The 16446-nt window shown below is 41.5% G+C and overlaps 1 protein-coding gene across 4 annotated transcripts in view; it reads left to right on the forward strand.

Moving 5' to 3' along the window:
• Window positions 1-16446, forward strand: part of parp14rs3 (poly(ADP-ribose) polymerase family member 14-related sequence 3) — an 81250-nt gene that overhangs the window by 18863 nt on the left and 45941 nt on the right. For 2 of the 4 annotated variants that reach the window (XM_043694150.2, XM_043694151.2), the window contains exons 8-15: window positions 3456-3507; window positions 4929-5057; window positions 5994-6056; window positions 8833-8892; window positions 9005-9181; window positions 9288-9472; window positions 13545-13593; window positions 14222-14356. In XM_043694150.2, coding sequence (XP_043550085.2) covers window positions 3456-3507; window positions 4929-5057; window positions 5994-6056; window positions 8833-8892; window positions 9005-9181; window positions 9288-9472; window positions 13545-13593; window positions 14222-14356 — 850 coding nt within the window. The remainder of the gene's footprint in view (window positions 1-3455; window positions 3508-4928; window positions 5058-5993; window positions 6057-8832; window positions 8893-9004; window positions 9182-9287; window positions 9473-13544; window positions 13594-14221; window positions 14357-16446) is intronic. The other 2 variants (XM_043694152.2, XM_043694153.2) reach the window with 2 other exon arrangements.

Consider the following 16446-nt stretch of genomic DNA (forward strand, 5'->3'; position numbering starts at 1 on the left):
AGATCAGCAAGGAGCCGCAGAAAATGGGGGATATACTAAATGATATCTTGCATCAGTATTTACTGTGAAAAAGGATATCGAAGATACAGACTGTAGGGAAATAGATGGTGACATCTTGCAAAATGTCCATATTACAGAGGAGGAAGTGCTGGATGTCTTGAAATGCATAAAAGTGGATAACCTCCCAAGACCTGATCAGGTGTAGGAGAAAGTGAGGACTGCAGATGCTGGAGATCAGAGCTGAAAAGTGTGTGGCTGGAAAAGCGCAGCAGGTCAGGCAGCATCCAAGGAGCAGGAGAATCGACATTTCGGGCATAAGCCCTTCTTTAGAAATCATGAAAAGGCATGGACTGATTAGGGATACTCAACATGGTTTTGTGCATGGGAAATCATGTCTCACAAACTTGATTGAGTTTTTTAAAGAAGTAACAAAGAGGATTGGTGTGGGCAGGCACTAGATGGGATCTATATGGACTTCAGTAAGGCGTTCGACATGCTTCCCCATGGGAGACTGATTAGCAAGGTTAGATCTCATGGAATACAGGGAGAACTAGCCATTTGAATACAGAACTGGCTCAAAGGTAGAAGACAGAGGGTGGTGGTGGAGGGTTGATTTTCGGACTGGAGGCCTGTGACCAGTGGAGTGCCTCAATAATTGGTGCTGGGTTCTCTACATTTTGTCATTTACATAAATGATTTGGATGCGAACATAAGAGGTACAGTTAGTAAGTTTGCAGATGACACCATAATTGGAGGTGTAGTGAACAGCGAAGAGGGTTACCTCAGATTACAACAGGATCTTGATCAGATGGGCCAATGAGCTGAGAAGTGGCAGATGGAGTTTAATTCAGATAAATGCGAAGTGCTGCATTTTGGGAAAGCAAATCTTAGCAGGACTTATACACTAATGGTAAGGTCCTAGGGCATGTTGCTGAACAAAGAGACCTTGGAGTGCAGGTTCATAGCTCCTTGAAAGTAGAGTCACAGGTAGATGGGATAGTGAAGAAGGCATTTGGTATGCTTTCCTTTATTGGTCAGAGTATTGAGTACAGGAGTTGGGAGGTCATGTTGTGGCTGTACAGGACATTGGTTAGGCCACTGTTAGAATATTGCGTGCAGTTCTGGACTCCTTCCTATCAGAAAGATGTTGTGAAACTTGAAAGGGTTCAGAAAAGATTTACGAGGATGTTGCCAGGGTTGGAGGATTTAAGCTATAGGGAGAGGCTGAACAGGCTGGAGCTGTTTTCCCTGGAGTGTCAGAGGCTGAGGGGTGATCGTATAGAGGTTTACAAAATTATGAGGGGCTTGGATAGAGTAAATAGGCAAAGTCTTTTCCCTGGGTCAGGGAGTCCAGAACTAGAGGGCATAGGTTTAGGGTGAGAGAGGAATGGTATAAAAGAGACCTACAAGCCAAACTTTTCACTCAGAGGGCGGTACATGTATGGAATGAGCTGCCAGAGGAAGTGGTGGAGGCTGGTACAATTGCAACAGTTAAGAGGCATTTGGATGGGTATATGAATAGGAAGAGTTTGAAGGGATATGGGTCGGATGCTGGCAGGTGGGATTAAATTGGGTTGGGATATCTGATCGGCATGGACAGGTTGGACCGAAGGGTTTGTTTCCATGCTGTACATCTCTATGACTCTATGACTCTATGGTGGAGGGTTGTTTTTCAGATTGGAGGCCTGTGACGAGTGGAGTGCCACAAGGATCGGTGCTAAGTCCACTACATTTCGTCTATTATATAAATGATTTGGATGTAAGCTTAAGAGATATAGTTCATAAGTTTGTCGATGACACCAAAATTGGAGGTGAAGTGGACAGTGAGGAAGGTTACCTCATCTTGATCAGATGGGCCAGTGGGCTGAGGAGTGGCAGATGGAGTTTAATTGAGATAAATGCAAGGTGCTGCATTTTGAAAAAGCAAATCTTAGCAGGACTTACACATTTAATGGTAAGGTCCTCGGGAGTGTTGCTGAACAAAGAGACCTTGGAGTTCAGGTTCATAGCTCCTTGAAAGTAGAGTCACAGGTAGATAGGGTAGTGAAGAAGGCATTTGGTATGCTTTCTTTTATTGGTCAGAGTACTGAGCACAGGAGTTGGGAGGTCATGTTACGGCTGTACAGGACATTGGGTAAGCCACTTTTGGAATATTGTGTGCAATTCTGGTCTTCTTCCTATCAGAAGGATATTGTGAAACTTGAAAGGATTCAGAAAAGATTTACAAGGATGTTGCCAAGATTGGAGGGTTTGAGCTATAAGGAGAGGCTGAACAGGTTTGGGTTATTTTTCCTGGAGCGTCAGAGGCTGAGGAGTGACCTTATAGAGGTTTATAAAATCATGAGGGGCATAGATAGGGTAAATAGAAAGGTCTTTTCCTTAGTGTGGGTGAGTCCAGAACTAGAGGGCTGAGAGGGGAAAGACATAAAAGAGACCTAAGGGGCAATTTTTTCACCCCAAAGATGGTGCATGTGTGGAATGGGTTGCCAGAGGAAGTGGTGGAGGCTGGTACAATTGCAACATTTTAAAGGCATTTGGTTGGATATATGAATAGGAAGGGTTGGAGAGATATGGGCCGGGTTCTACTAGATTAGGTTGGGATATCTGGTCGGCATAAACAAGTTGGACAGAAGGGTCTGTTTCCATGCTGACCATCTGTATGATTATGACTCTAGTAAGTATAGTGCCAGTGAGGCTTAAAATGGCTAAAAAACACCTCAAAAAGGGCTTAAAAGACTAACTTCATTATACTTGTAATTCTGTTTTTTCATCGTATGTGAGCACTTGCTGTTATGTGCCGCTTTATAGTAGTTTCAATGCCTTCCAACATTTTACTGATGAAGCTGTAATCCATCGGATTAGATTTGTCCTGATATTTCTGCAGAGGACATAACACAATTTTCCATACCAAAGCATAAATCTTCAGGCTAATGTTAAATTAGATCCAAGCCAGATGCCGAAGTAAGAATCAGTTTACAGATTTTACGTTTGACATAAGATTTATTCACAAAATATGTGTGTAAGGCCCAGTCTCTTAAATAGACCCTCCAGTTCCTATCTAAATGTACACAACAATTTTATATCTTGTAATTGACCCGTTCAGACACCTCTGGAGTAGGTGGGACCTGAACTTGATTCTCCTGGCTTAGAAGGAGAGACACTACTACTGCACCACTAGAACCTTTCTAATGCATTCAATACTGATTAATCAATCAATACCCTTCCCTTTTTTACCCTTAACTGCAACTGTACAATTTATTTGACATCATATCCAGTGTTTAATCAGCTGCTTACTTATGTGAATTAAGTTGAATTGACCAAAAGCTGACATTTGTGTTATTAAAAATCCTGAGGAACGTGTTGAACCAGGAATATGCAGGAATGCAGGAATAATGCATTGTTGTTAATGTACCGACACTTATCTGCTCTTTAACAATTGTTTATTTCATTCTTAGATCATTGCACAACAGAAACAAACCCACATTACACCAACATTATCTCCCAACGGTAAGATGTCATTTGTGTAATTTTTAAGCTGGACAGTATAATTGACAAATTTACAAAATACAAACAAAATATCAATAGTTTCTAGAAATGCTTCTGTTGAAATAATTCTCATGGCAGTTTATGAGCTGTGTCAATGTTTGGCATAGCTTGACTGAATGACTTGTTGGAAATTTCCGGGATCTGACACACACCTTTATTGTAATAGCAGTTCCAGTTGTACAAAGTACAATCGATATAGTTTGAGGTAGTTTCAAGATTCTTCAGGCAGACAAAGACCATGAATGTGTTATTCTCCCCCATTGAGCCTGATGAGTTGCTATCAACTTGGCCAGTAGAAGATGCTGGACAATTAACTGTATTTGTGACAGGTTGGAATAGTTTTAGAGTCAGGGCTCGGTCCATGTTGTGACCTGAGGTCATAGTTTGCAAGCCCCAGGGAAGTCCTTTGGCTTTGAGCTGATGTACAATCAGGAGGTCTAATTGATCTGTGAATCGTAGGGAAATGGGATAAAGGATATGGGTCTGATATCTGGAGTCATGACAGGGTGCAGCGGAACTATGCCCTTTGTCCAAGCTGTGAATGTAGATGTTTATCCTTTGTCCAGTCAGTCGACAAAAAGAAAGAGGAATTGATTGCCCAATCCAGCTGATACTGACTGCACGGCATTAATTTCCACTCGTGCGGTTGAAAACTGCATTTGGGGTCCTCATATACTGCGTCTTAAAAGAGCCTACCACCAAGCTGAAGGAGCTTCCTGCATCATTCAGCAGTAGACCCTGAAAATTATTGCCAGTAACTAGACGGATGGGGAGATGGGTACTTTCAACTATTTTGAAGGCTAATTCTTCTGGGTCGGAGGCCTCAACATTTCTGCTTAAATGTTTACACCTTTCTTAACACGAAAAATAATGAAATCCCTGTACCACAAGTTACAACATTTTATTAAATATTTTGCTTTGTTCCTTTCAATACTCCCCTCATTGCATAGTCAGGGAAATGTACATTTGAGCCCTATCTGTACCCTTTGTAACAAATTTCCCAAAAGCGACATAAATGAGTTAAAGTGAATTGATTGAACGTGGTTAACGTGCAAATGCAGATAATAAACAGGAAGGAATGCAAGAAAAAAAAACAATGACAGCAACCACCTTAGCAGAACTACAGAAATCAATAGAATATGTGGTGGAAGTGGGAGCAAGTCTATGTAATGTATCAAGCTGTCATCCTTACACAGAAGCTTACAAATGAGGGCTGTAACCTTAAAATATGTTAAAACAATAAAAATTGCAAATAAAATAAAGAAACATAATTCATTATCATTTAAGATTTCACAAGCAAAGTGTTTAGTGTTTAATGACATAACATATGTAAGCCATATATTCTTTTAATTCAGAGTAACGATGTTTTGATCTCTCTGCAGCATCTACATTGTCACCCACAGCAATACAAATAAGTGGGATAACAATTACTCTAAAAAAGGGTGATATCACCCAGGAAAGTACAGATGCAATAGTAAATTCTACCAACAGCACTTTAGACTTAAATTCTGGTAAGTTCAAGTGGTCATCTATCTGAATAGAAACTGATAAAAATAAACTTTCGACTACATGTGGTCATCTGAACTGTGTGGAAACAGTGCAGTTAAAATCAACCATATACTTTTTGCATATTTCATGCAAGTTTCAATTTTAAACCATTCTCCTTTGCAGACAGAATGGGAACTGACTCAGAACTTGTGGGGTCATTCATTAATAGTAGTTTAGGCTTCTATGACATTATCAAGGTGCAACTACTATTTTAACCTAAATGAAGAAATTATTGTGGATAAATATTTAGATCGAAAGGAATAGCCAAAAAAAGAAGTTGTTTTTATTTTTATTGACTTATCTTTTGGGCTTGAAGAAGCGCAAAAATATTCCTCTGAATTCCACAAATAATATTCAAGTGCTGACTTAGTCTCCTCTTCAATCCCTGAGGATAGCAAGGTGGCTCAGCAGTTAGCAGTGCTGCCTCCCCACTACCAGGAACCCCAATTCAATTCCATCTTTGAGCGACTGTCTGTGTGAAGTTTGTACATTCTCCCCATGTCTGTGTGGGTTTCCTCCGGGTGCTCAGGTTTCCTTCCACAGTCCAAAGATGTACAGATTAGGAGGATTGGCAATGCTAAGTTGCCCCGAGAGTCTATGTATGTGCAGGCTAGGTGGATTAGCCATGGAAAATGCAGGGTTGCAACGCTATGGGAGTGGGGACGCTCTTCAGAGGGCTGGTGATGACTGGATGGGCTGAATGGCCTGCTTCCACATTGTCAGGATTCTGTGAAGGAAAATCAGTTTTGGAGAAGGATGAATGATTGGTTCACCACTGACGAATTTCAATCAATTCTAAATTTACCCAAAAATATCAAAGTGTGACCTGATGATGCTGGTTTTGTCAAGTGAAAAAGGCCCTATTTTCTTCTTAACATTTATTTTTATCTTGCTTACAGGTGTGTCCGGTGCGATACTACAAGCTGCAGGCAGTTGTGTACAAGAAGAATGCAAGGCCCTAGGTATTGGTCATTTCAGGCAGAGCTATGATTATCTCAGATATGTGCTTTGGAAGAAAAGTAGCTACCCTTATGTAAGAATTGAGTAATAAGCCCCCACATTGAATCTGTCTTCGGGCGTTTATCAATCAGAAGAAAAAAGACATCAAGAAGGGGGCAAAAGATTAAAAGGGCATTTTAAAATTCTCATTTTATGAGAAAAGATTGAAGGAGATTAGAGGATTGGTGATGTTCTTATAATGCATCAGTTGGATCTATAGTATTGCAAAAATATCAACATTTGTTGTTATTCACTATTGAAAAGTAAGTAGAGTATACTGAAATTTATTTACGAAATGACATTGAACAGCCAAGAGAGGGAAGCATTTTTTTTTGTCCTAACAACCTGGTAGCACTTTAATTTACTGTCTGGTAATGGGTGGTCCTCCTGACTATCCTCTCACATTGACCAAGTGCTATCTGTAACCTGTAATCGACTGAGATTAAGTCAGCTCTGTTTAAGGGCAAATATGGGTCCAAAGTTAATGACAATCAATATCTCTGAGCCAAGGAGTATAACTGTCTGAATATTTGCACCTTTACATTGGCCTCAATCTCCACCCACTTTTAAAGAACTATGTATCTGCACCCCTTTTCTCTGTTCAAGAACATACCCCAGCGCATTATCTTTCACTTTGTAAGTCCTGCTCTGATTTGTCTTACCAAATGCAACAACATGCATTTATCAAACTTAAATGCCTTCTGTCATTCCTTGGCCTACTGGCCGAGTTGATCAAGATTCCATTGTAATCTTAGATAACCTTCGTCATTGTTGACTACATCACCAATTTTGGTAAAATCCACAAATTTACTAACCATGCCTCCTATATTCTCACCCAAATCATTTGCATAAATGATGAACAACAATTGACCTAGCAACAATCCTTATGGCACATCACTGATCACAGGCCTCCAGTCTGAACAACAACCCTGTACCACCATCCCCTGTCTCCTATCATCAAGCCAATTTTCTATCCAATTGGATAGCTTCCCCTGGATTCCATGTGATCCAATTTTACTAACTAGTCAACCATGCAAAACTTGTTAAAGACCTTGCTAAATACCATGTAGACAACATCTACCACTCTGCCTTCGTCTATCTTCTTGATCACCTATTCAAAAATAACTCAATCAAGTTTGTTAGAAATGATATCCCAAACACAAAGCCATGCTGACTATCCCTAATCAGTCCTTGCCTCTCCAATGGATGTAGATCCTGTCTCTCAGAATCCCCTACAACAACACCCACCACTGGCATTAGGCTCAAAAGTTTGTAGTCCCCTGGTTTCTCCTTGCAGCCTGTCTTAAATAATGATACAACACTGGCCACCCTCCAGTCTTCTCCCCAGCATCTTACCTATGGCTGTCGATGATACAAATATCTCTGCTAGGGGACCCACAATTTCTTCCCTAGCTTTCCACAATATCCTGGGATACACTTGATCAGGGCTTGGGGTTTTATCCACCTTTATGCTTTTTAAGATGATCAGCATCTTTTCACCTGTAATTTAGAATCCTTTCAAGACATCACTATTTGTTTCTCTAAGTTCCCCAGCTTCCATGTCTTTCTCCATGGTAGATACTGACGTGACATGTTCATTTAGGATTTCCTGTGGTTCTACTTTATTCTTTTGTCGTTACTCTTTTGTCCTTTGTAGAATCCCTTTGGATTCTCCTTAACCTTATCTGCCTTATGCCCCCTTTTTGCCCTCCTGATTTGCCTCTTAAGTTTACTCCTGCACTCCTATACTCCTCGAAGGATTCAGTTGATCCCAGCTGACTACACTTGACACATTCCTCTTTCTTTTTCCTGACCAGAGACTCAATATCTCCAGTCATCCAGTGTTTCTTACTCCTGCCAGCCTTGCCCTTCACACTAACAGGAACATGCTGTCCCTGAAATCACATTATCTCACTTTTGAAAGACTCTCATTTGTCAGACATCCTCCCCAGTCAACTTTTGAAATTTCCTGTCTAATGCCATCAAAACTGGCCTGCTCCAATTTAGAACTTTAACTTGTGGACCAGCTATTTTAAAAGTAGTAGAATTTTGGTCACTGGTTCCAAAATGCTCCCCCACTAACACCTCAGTCATTTGCTCTGTCTTATTTCCCAAGAGGAGGTTGAGTTTTGCCCCTTCTGTAGTAGGGTTATCTGCATATTGATTGAGAAAGTTTTCTTGAACACTCTTAACAAATTCCTCCCTATCCAAGCCGTTAACTCTATGGCAGTTTCCGTCTATGTTTGAAATGTTAAAAATCCCCTACTATTACAACCCTGTTATTCTTACAGCTATCCATGATCTCCCTATATATTTGTTCCTCAATTCCCTGCTGATTATTGGGGAGTCTATATTACAATCCTATCAAAGTGATCACCTGCTTCTTATTTCTCAATTCCACCCATATAGCTTCACTGGACCATCCCTCCAGGAATGCCCCCTCTGTCAGTACTGGCGTGATGTTTTCCTTCATCAAAACTGCCATTCCCTCTCCTCTCTTGCCTCTGCTTCTATCCTTGCTATAGCATTGTACACCAGAACACTGAGCTGCCAATCCTGTTCTTCCCTCAGTCATGTTTCTGTTATAGTTATGCTATCCCAGTGTCATGTTACCAGACATGCCTTGAGTTTAGTTCATTCGTCTTCCCTCATTCTCTGCTGTGCTCTTGCCTGCCTTGTCTATTTAACTTGTTCTCCTTAACCAGTCTCAACCTTCTCTGCTGTCTTGCTACTTCTTAGAGCTCCAGCCTTCTGCCAACTATCTACAGAATCTACTGCTGGCTCTCTCTGGGAAAAGAGGTAAAATGACGTATCTGGTATTTTGGGTTATAAATAAAAATAAGAACTTGTTTGCCATTGCTATAGGTAGAATGTGTTGACGGTCAATTTCTTTCACTCATTTCTTTCATAGGTAAACAATCAAATGATGGTGTTGCAGTCACACAAAGTGGCAAACTTCATTGTAGACTAATAATGCACATGGTTGGGCCCACAACAGCAACTGGGATCACAGCTTCAGTACATAACGTTCTTAAGGAATGTGAGAAGCATAACGTCACTAGTGTTGCATTCCCAGCCATAGGGACAGGTAATTTCACCCCTCTCAATTATTTTGGCAAGCTTATCCTATGATTTGTTTTTATTTTCCATTGATTTTTCTGCAATTTGTTAATCAGTATCTGCATTTTGTTCAGGTAAAGGTGAAATCAGTTGCAAAACTGCCATCCACGCTATCTTCAGTGGACTGGAGAATTATTTCTCAAGTATTTCAACGTCCAGCATGAAATCTATTTCCATTGTGGCATTTGAGCAATATGTTTATGACACATTTGCTGAGGCTTTTGAAGAGAAGAGTTTGACTTCCAGCGTTAACAAGATGGTAATCCGGAGAGATTTCTATTTTCATTGAGTCTCTGTGTTTAGTTGAACAAATTAAAGTGGAGGAAGTAACAATCTAATGTTACAGTTATGCAGTGCACTAGTTTTAGGAGGTTCCCCTCCGACGTGGTTGACGACGCTCTCCACCGCATCTTCTCCACTTCCTGCACCTCCCCCCTTGAACCCTGCCCCTCCAATTGCCACCAGGACAGAACCCCACTGGTCCTCACCTTGCACCCCACTAACCTCCGGATACATCGTATCATCCTCCGTCATTTCCGCCACCTCCAGACAGACCCCACCACCAGGGATATATTTCCCTTTCCACTTCTATCGGCATTCAGGAGAGACCACTCCCTCTGCGACTCCCTCGTCAGGTCCACACCCCCCACCAACCCAACCTCCACTCCCGGCACTTTCCCCTACAACTGCAAGAAGTGCAAAACGTGCGCCCACACCTCCCCCCTTACTTACCTCCAAGGCCCCAATGGATCCTTCTATATCCGTCGCAAATTCACCTGCACCTCCACACACATCATATGTGGTGTCCTCTATACTGGGGAGACAGGCCTCCTACTTGCGGAACGTTTCAGGGAACACCTCTGGGACACCCGCACCAACCAACCCAACCGCCCCATGGCTGAACACTTTAACTCCCCCTCCCGCTCCGCCAATGACATGCAGGTCCTTGGCCTCCTCCATCGCCAGACCCTGGCCACACGGCGCCTGGAAGAAGAGCGCTTCATCTTCCACCTAGGAACCCTCCAACCACATGGTATGAATGTAGATTTCTCCAGCTTTCTCATTTCCCCTCCCCCCACCTTATCTCAGTCCCAACCCTTGGATTCAGCACTGCCCTCTTGACCTGCAATCTTCTTCCTGACCTCTCCGCCCCCACGCCCTCTCCGGCCTATCACCCTCACCCCTTCCACCTATCGTATTCCCAGCACCCCTCCCCCAAATTTCCTTCCCCCTACCTTTTATCTCAGCCCGCTTGGCACACCAGCCTCATTCTTGAAGAAGAGTTTATGCCCGAAACGTCGATTCTCCTGCTCCTCAGATGCTGCCTGGCCTGCTGTGTTTTTCCAGCACCACATTTTTCAATTCTGGTACTCCAGTGTCTGCAGTCTCCACTTTCTCCTAGTTTTAGGAATAACCCATTTAGTCCCTCAGAATTATTCAGCTGTTTAGTGAGATCAGGGCTCCCGTATGGATTTCTGTTTCATGACGCCAGGGACCAGGGACTCAGGCAACTGTCTGTTTGTAGTTTGCATGTTCTCCCCATATCTGCGTGGGTTTTCTCTGGGTGCTCAGATTTCCTTCCACAATCCAAAGATGTGCAGATTAGGTGAATTGGCCATACTAAATTGTCCAAAGTGTTCAGGGATGTGTAGGTTAGGTGCATTAGCCAGGGGTAAAGATAGGATAATAGGGTAGGGGAATGGGTCTGGATGGGTAACTCTTCGCAAGATTGGTGTCGACTTGTTGGGCCAAAGGGCCTGTTTCCACACTGTAGGGATTCCATAATACATAGAATCCCTATAGGGGAAGCACGTAATTTGGCCCATCGAGTCCACACCAACTTTCTGAAGAGCATCTCAACGAGATCCCACACCCCTACATTTCCCATGGCCAATCCACCTAACTTGTACGTCTTTGGACTGTGGGAGGAAACCCACAAAGACATGGGAAGAATGTGCAAACTCCACACAGACAGTTGCCTGAGGCTGGAATGGAACCTGGGGCCCTGTGTTGTGAGGCAGCAGTGCTAACCACTGATCCACCGTGCCATAATCACTGAGCCACCGTGCCACCCATTTGGACCTCACATTCCTTAACAGCCTTTGGTGGCAAAATTTATTTGAGATCATATTTAAGTCCACAAATTGAACTTGCATGATTTTTTATGTCGTAGAGTGCTTTGCATTTCTACAATCCTTTGCATGATAAAATATTTCTCAAGAATGGCCTTGCTCTGATAAAACAAAACATTATGTTGTCTCGTTCTGAATTCTCTCAGCAGTGGAGGAGGTTTCTCACACTCTCTATTTGTCTGTCAATTCCATTTAATATCCTAAAAAGCTCAATTAAATGGCTCCTTAACCTTCTGTATTACAGCAAATAACAACTTTGTTTCCATAATCTGTCCTCATCATCAACTTCTCTGAGCCCAAGTAACATTCTGGTAAATGTGTTCTACTTCTAGTGCATCTATATCTTTTCTACCATATAGTGCTTAGAACTTTTAAATTATAATTTATCCGTTCATGGGATGCCAGCATTGCTCACTGGGCCAGCATTTATTGACCATCCCTAATTGTTCAGAGGAGTTAAGAGTCAACCATATTGCTGTGATTTGGAGTCACCTGTACTCCAGACCAAATAAGAATAGCAGATTCAAGTTTCATGTTTGAGTTCAAGCTTCTCCATCTAACGTGATGAAATTCAAACCCAGATTTCCAGAAGCTTAAGGTTGGGGAACAGACTGAAGACTATAATCCAGATGCAGTGACTTCCACCTGGCATTTCAACAAATTGTTTACTCCAACCTGATTTAGTTTAAGTCAGAATTCTACCTGGTAGGATTACTTGTCATCTACTTTTGTCCAACTTTTAGAAACCAGTCAGGACGAACATGCCCAAGTCTCCTCAGCTTGACATGATCTGAACCAATCTTGATTTCTGTATTCAGCTCACTAACTTGCAAAAAAAAGCCCAACGCCACTGGAAAAGCCCTGCCCCTGGAATCAAGGAAATTAACTATTGCCAGAAAAGCTATTGCCACTGGCAAACAGTTGGAAACTGCCCAAGGAGTCTATTAACATAAAAAAAATGAACTTACCTTTTTTTTAGGCTCATCCATCTGCTCTTTGCCCTTCTCAATTCTTGACACAGGCCCACTTGGCATCTTTTTAGAGAGAAGTAAATGAGTCCTAAATACCTCATTTCATCAGAGTATCTAAGAAGAGAAGTAATGGGAGCAGCAGCAGGACACATTCTCCAGTATTCAATTAGACCGTGCTGAACTTGTAAATTAAGTAAATTTGCGTGCTGTATTCCCCCAATTCTTATTTGTCAATTTATCTCATTCATGAATTTGAATTTCCTATTTAGATATTTGCTATTGCTTATTTGATGTTAAAACTTTCATTTAAATCATGCATCCTAAGTCAGAAATGGTCTTTGTTTACATTTAAGCCTGTAGTTTCAGACATAAACACACTATCCATCAAGACAGAGAAAGATAGGTTCTTGATTGGTATGAGGATCAAGAGTGATGGGAGAAGACAGGAGAATGAGGTTGAGAAACATATCTGCCCTGACTCTGAGATAATCTACAGTGATGCTTTCACCTGCAGGAAACTGTCACTTTGTTGCACTATCAGTTTAGGTCTTTGCGCTGCAGTAAATTCACATTTACAGTGTAATTGTTGCATCAGAGTTATAAAGTGTAGCTTTTTCCCAGAAGTGATATATATTTTATGTAAATGCACCCTGACATTTCATTCATCATCAGAAAATAAATACAGCAGCCTCAAACATAAATTAAACAGAAGGCAATTTCTACATGCCAAATGTTCAGAATCGTGACCACCATGAGTGATAGATATTTTCAGATTTAACGAGTAGCATATGAAATTCAGATAATTTGTTATGTCTCCACTCACCCAGAATACAAATTTTATTTAAGCTACTGTGTATAGTAATGATTAGTTAGAGGGTGAGAGTCAAAGAAAGAAACATCATTTGTATAATGGAAAGCACCAAATCTATTTTGTTTGTCTTGTCTGATTTCAACTGAATCAAAATAATTCAAAAATTTGAACAAATAAACATTTCTCACAGTGAGAGTGCAAACCTGATGTAGATACTTTCTCACATCAAGAAGTTGTTTGTTAATGTCAAACAATTTTCAGCCTGTTTTGGAATTCCTGACTTATCAAACAAAATAATTGTATTAGTTTAAATGTAGTAGTGAATTTGCTCAATGTTATAGAGTAGGTTGTTTTAAAGGTTTCAGTTTTCTTAATAAATTAACCAATTTTATCTCTTTTCAAATTTTAACGTTTCAGGGCACAGCACAGATGACTATGAACCCACAAGGTAGTATCACTACACAAGGTAACAGTTACTCCCATTGTTACCAATTAAAAGGTCTTCCTTGTTCTTACAGCAAATCTGTACTTAACCTCAGCTAATTCAATAAAGAAGTAAAATGTAAACTTGGTACTCAACAGTTTCATAAATGATGTTCATTTAAATAGGTAGGTGGATATGCTCACTGACAGCTGAGCTGCATATATTTTTACATATCATATTTCATTCTTAAGTTCCTTCCACAACAATGGACATGTGCTAGTCACCAGGAGAGGAACACTGCAGAACATTTTCAAAGTGCATTTTTTCACAAGATTGTTATAAAGTGCATTCACTTTTGCAAGTAACTAAAGTACACAATAGTTCCAACTCCAAATTCCACGACCATGCTTTAACACAATACTGGTAATGTATAAACAATAATTTGTGATTAATGTAGATGTAAAATAACCAGCAGTTTTGATGTTAAGTATGTCATCTAGATAAAGCATGAAAAATTATTGTGCCATCTTTCTTTGGTGCATGGCACCATTTTGAAAGTTGGACAAGTGTTTAATAGACTATGTTTCATTGTAGGTTATGATATTTGTTGCACATGAACTGACAGTATTTATGATACTGAGTAAAAGCAAATCTCTTTGATACTCTCCAGGTAAAAGGGGTGGTCTATTGCCTACACAGCTGAAAATCCACAATGTTTTTGTGGAAGTGAAGAAAGGAGACATAACCAATGAGAGTGTGAAAGCAATAGTGAATTCTACAAATACAACATTAGATCTCAATTCTGGTAAGTACATATCCATTTGTATTTTATGCCTTAGGTCTTAGAGTCATAGAGATGTACAGCATGGAAACAGACCCTTCGGTCCAACTCATCAATGCCCACCAGATATCCCAACCTAATCTCGTCCCATTTGCCGAACTTGGCCCATATCCCTCTGAACTCTTCCTATTCATATACCCATCTAGATGCCTTGTAAATATTGTGATTGCATCAGCCTCCACCACTTTCTCTGGCAGCTCATTCCATACATACACCACCATCTGCATGAAAAAGTTGCCCCTTAGGTCCCTTTTATATCTTTCCTCTCTCACCCAAAACCTATGGCCTCCAGTTCTGGACTCCCTGACCCCAGGGAAAAGACCTTATCTATTTACTCTATCCATGCCCCTGATAATTTTATAAACCTCTATAAGGTCACCCCTCAGCCTCCGATGCTCCAGGGAAAGCAGCCCCAGCCTATTCAGCCTCTCCCTGCAGCTCACTCCTCCAATCCTGACAACCCCCTTTCATGTTTCACAATATCCTCCCAATAGGAGGGAGACCAGAATTGCACAAAAATATTCCAAAAGTGTCTTAACTAATATCCTGTGCAGCTGCAACATGACCTCTCAAACCCTATACGCAATGCTCTATCCAATAAAGGAACACTTACCAAACACCTTCTTCACTATCCTATCTACTTGCAACTCCATTTTCAAGGAGCTATGAACCTGCACTCCAAGGTCTCTTTGTTCAGCAACACTCTCTCTGACCTTACCATTAAGTGTATAAGTCCTGCTCTGATTTGCCTTTCCAAAATGTAGCACCTCACATTAATCTAAATTAAACTCCATCTGCCACTCTTCAGCCCATTAGTCCATCTGATCAAGATCCCATTGTATTCTGATGTAACCTTCTTCGCTGTCCACTACACCTCCAATTTTGGTGTAATCTGCAAACTTACTGACTCTACCACCTATGTTCACATCCATATCATTGATATAAATGACAAAAAGCAGTGGACCCAGCACTGATTCTTCTGGCACACCACTGGTCAGAGGGCTCCAGTCTGAAAAGCAACCCTCCACCACCACCCTCTGTCGTCTAACTGTGAGCCAGTTCTGTTAGATTAGCATTTTGTAAAATCTTTGAACTTGTCAAACAAGTTTTAAATCTGTAAATAAAATAGATCAGGTGAGTTATTTTTCGTTCAGGAATGCCCAAGCATATATGAAACTGAAAGCTTCCATGAAGGTGTGGTCTCCTCTACATTGGGGAGACAGGACACCTTCTTGCAGCTCTTTTCAGAGAACATCTCTGGAACACCCGCACCCACCAACCTCACCACCCCGTGGTTGAACATTTCAACTCCCACTCCACCAAGGACATAGAAGTCCTAGGCCTCATTAACCACCAAACTGTTACCACCCAATGCCAGGAGGAGGAACACTTCATATTCCGCCTTGGGACCCTGCAACCATATGGGATAAATGTGGGTTTCAACAGCTTCCTCATTTCCCCTCCTCCACATTATCTAGTCCTAAGCCTCCAACTCGGCACCACCCTCCAGACCTGTCCATCACTGCCCCCTCTGACCTATCATCTTCTCCCTCACCTTCATCCACCTATCACTTTCCCAGCTACCTCTCCCCAATCACAAACCCCTCCCACTTATTCATCAGCCTCAACCCACAAGCCTCATTCCTGCTCCTCAGATGCTGCCTGACCTGCTGCGCTTTTCCAGCACCACGCTCTCAACAGCTTCCATGAACAGTTTGGTTTCATGAATGAATAGAAAGAATTTAGAGGAATATGTGCCAAGTGCTGGCAAATAGGACTGGGTCAGCTTGGGATGTCTGGTTGGCGTGGATGAGTTGGACCGAAGCGTCCGTTTCTGCCCAATGACTCTATGACTCAATAAATCAAATTAAATCTGCATCCGCAGCCAATTTTGGATTTATCAGCACCTTTTTTTAAAATTCATTTTGTGGGATGTGGGCATCGCTGACTGGCCAGCATTTTTTGCCCATCCCTAGCTGCCCTTGAGAAGATGCTGGTGAGCTGCCTTCATGAACCGCTGCAGTTCACATGCTGTGGGTTGATCCACAATGATA

Source organism: Chiloscyllium plagiosum, unplaced genomic scaffold, assembly GCF_037043375.1.
Source record: "Chiloscyllium plagiosum isolate Xiang-an unplaced genomic scaffold, Cpla_swu_hap1 HiC_scaffold_7, whole genome shotgun sequence".
Lineage (NCBI taxonomy): Eukaryota > Metazoa > Chordata > Chondrichthyes > Orectolobiformes > Hemiscylliidae > Chiloscyllium > Chiloscyllium plagiosum.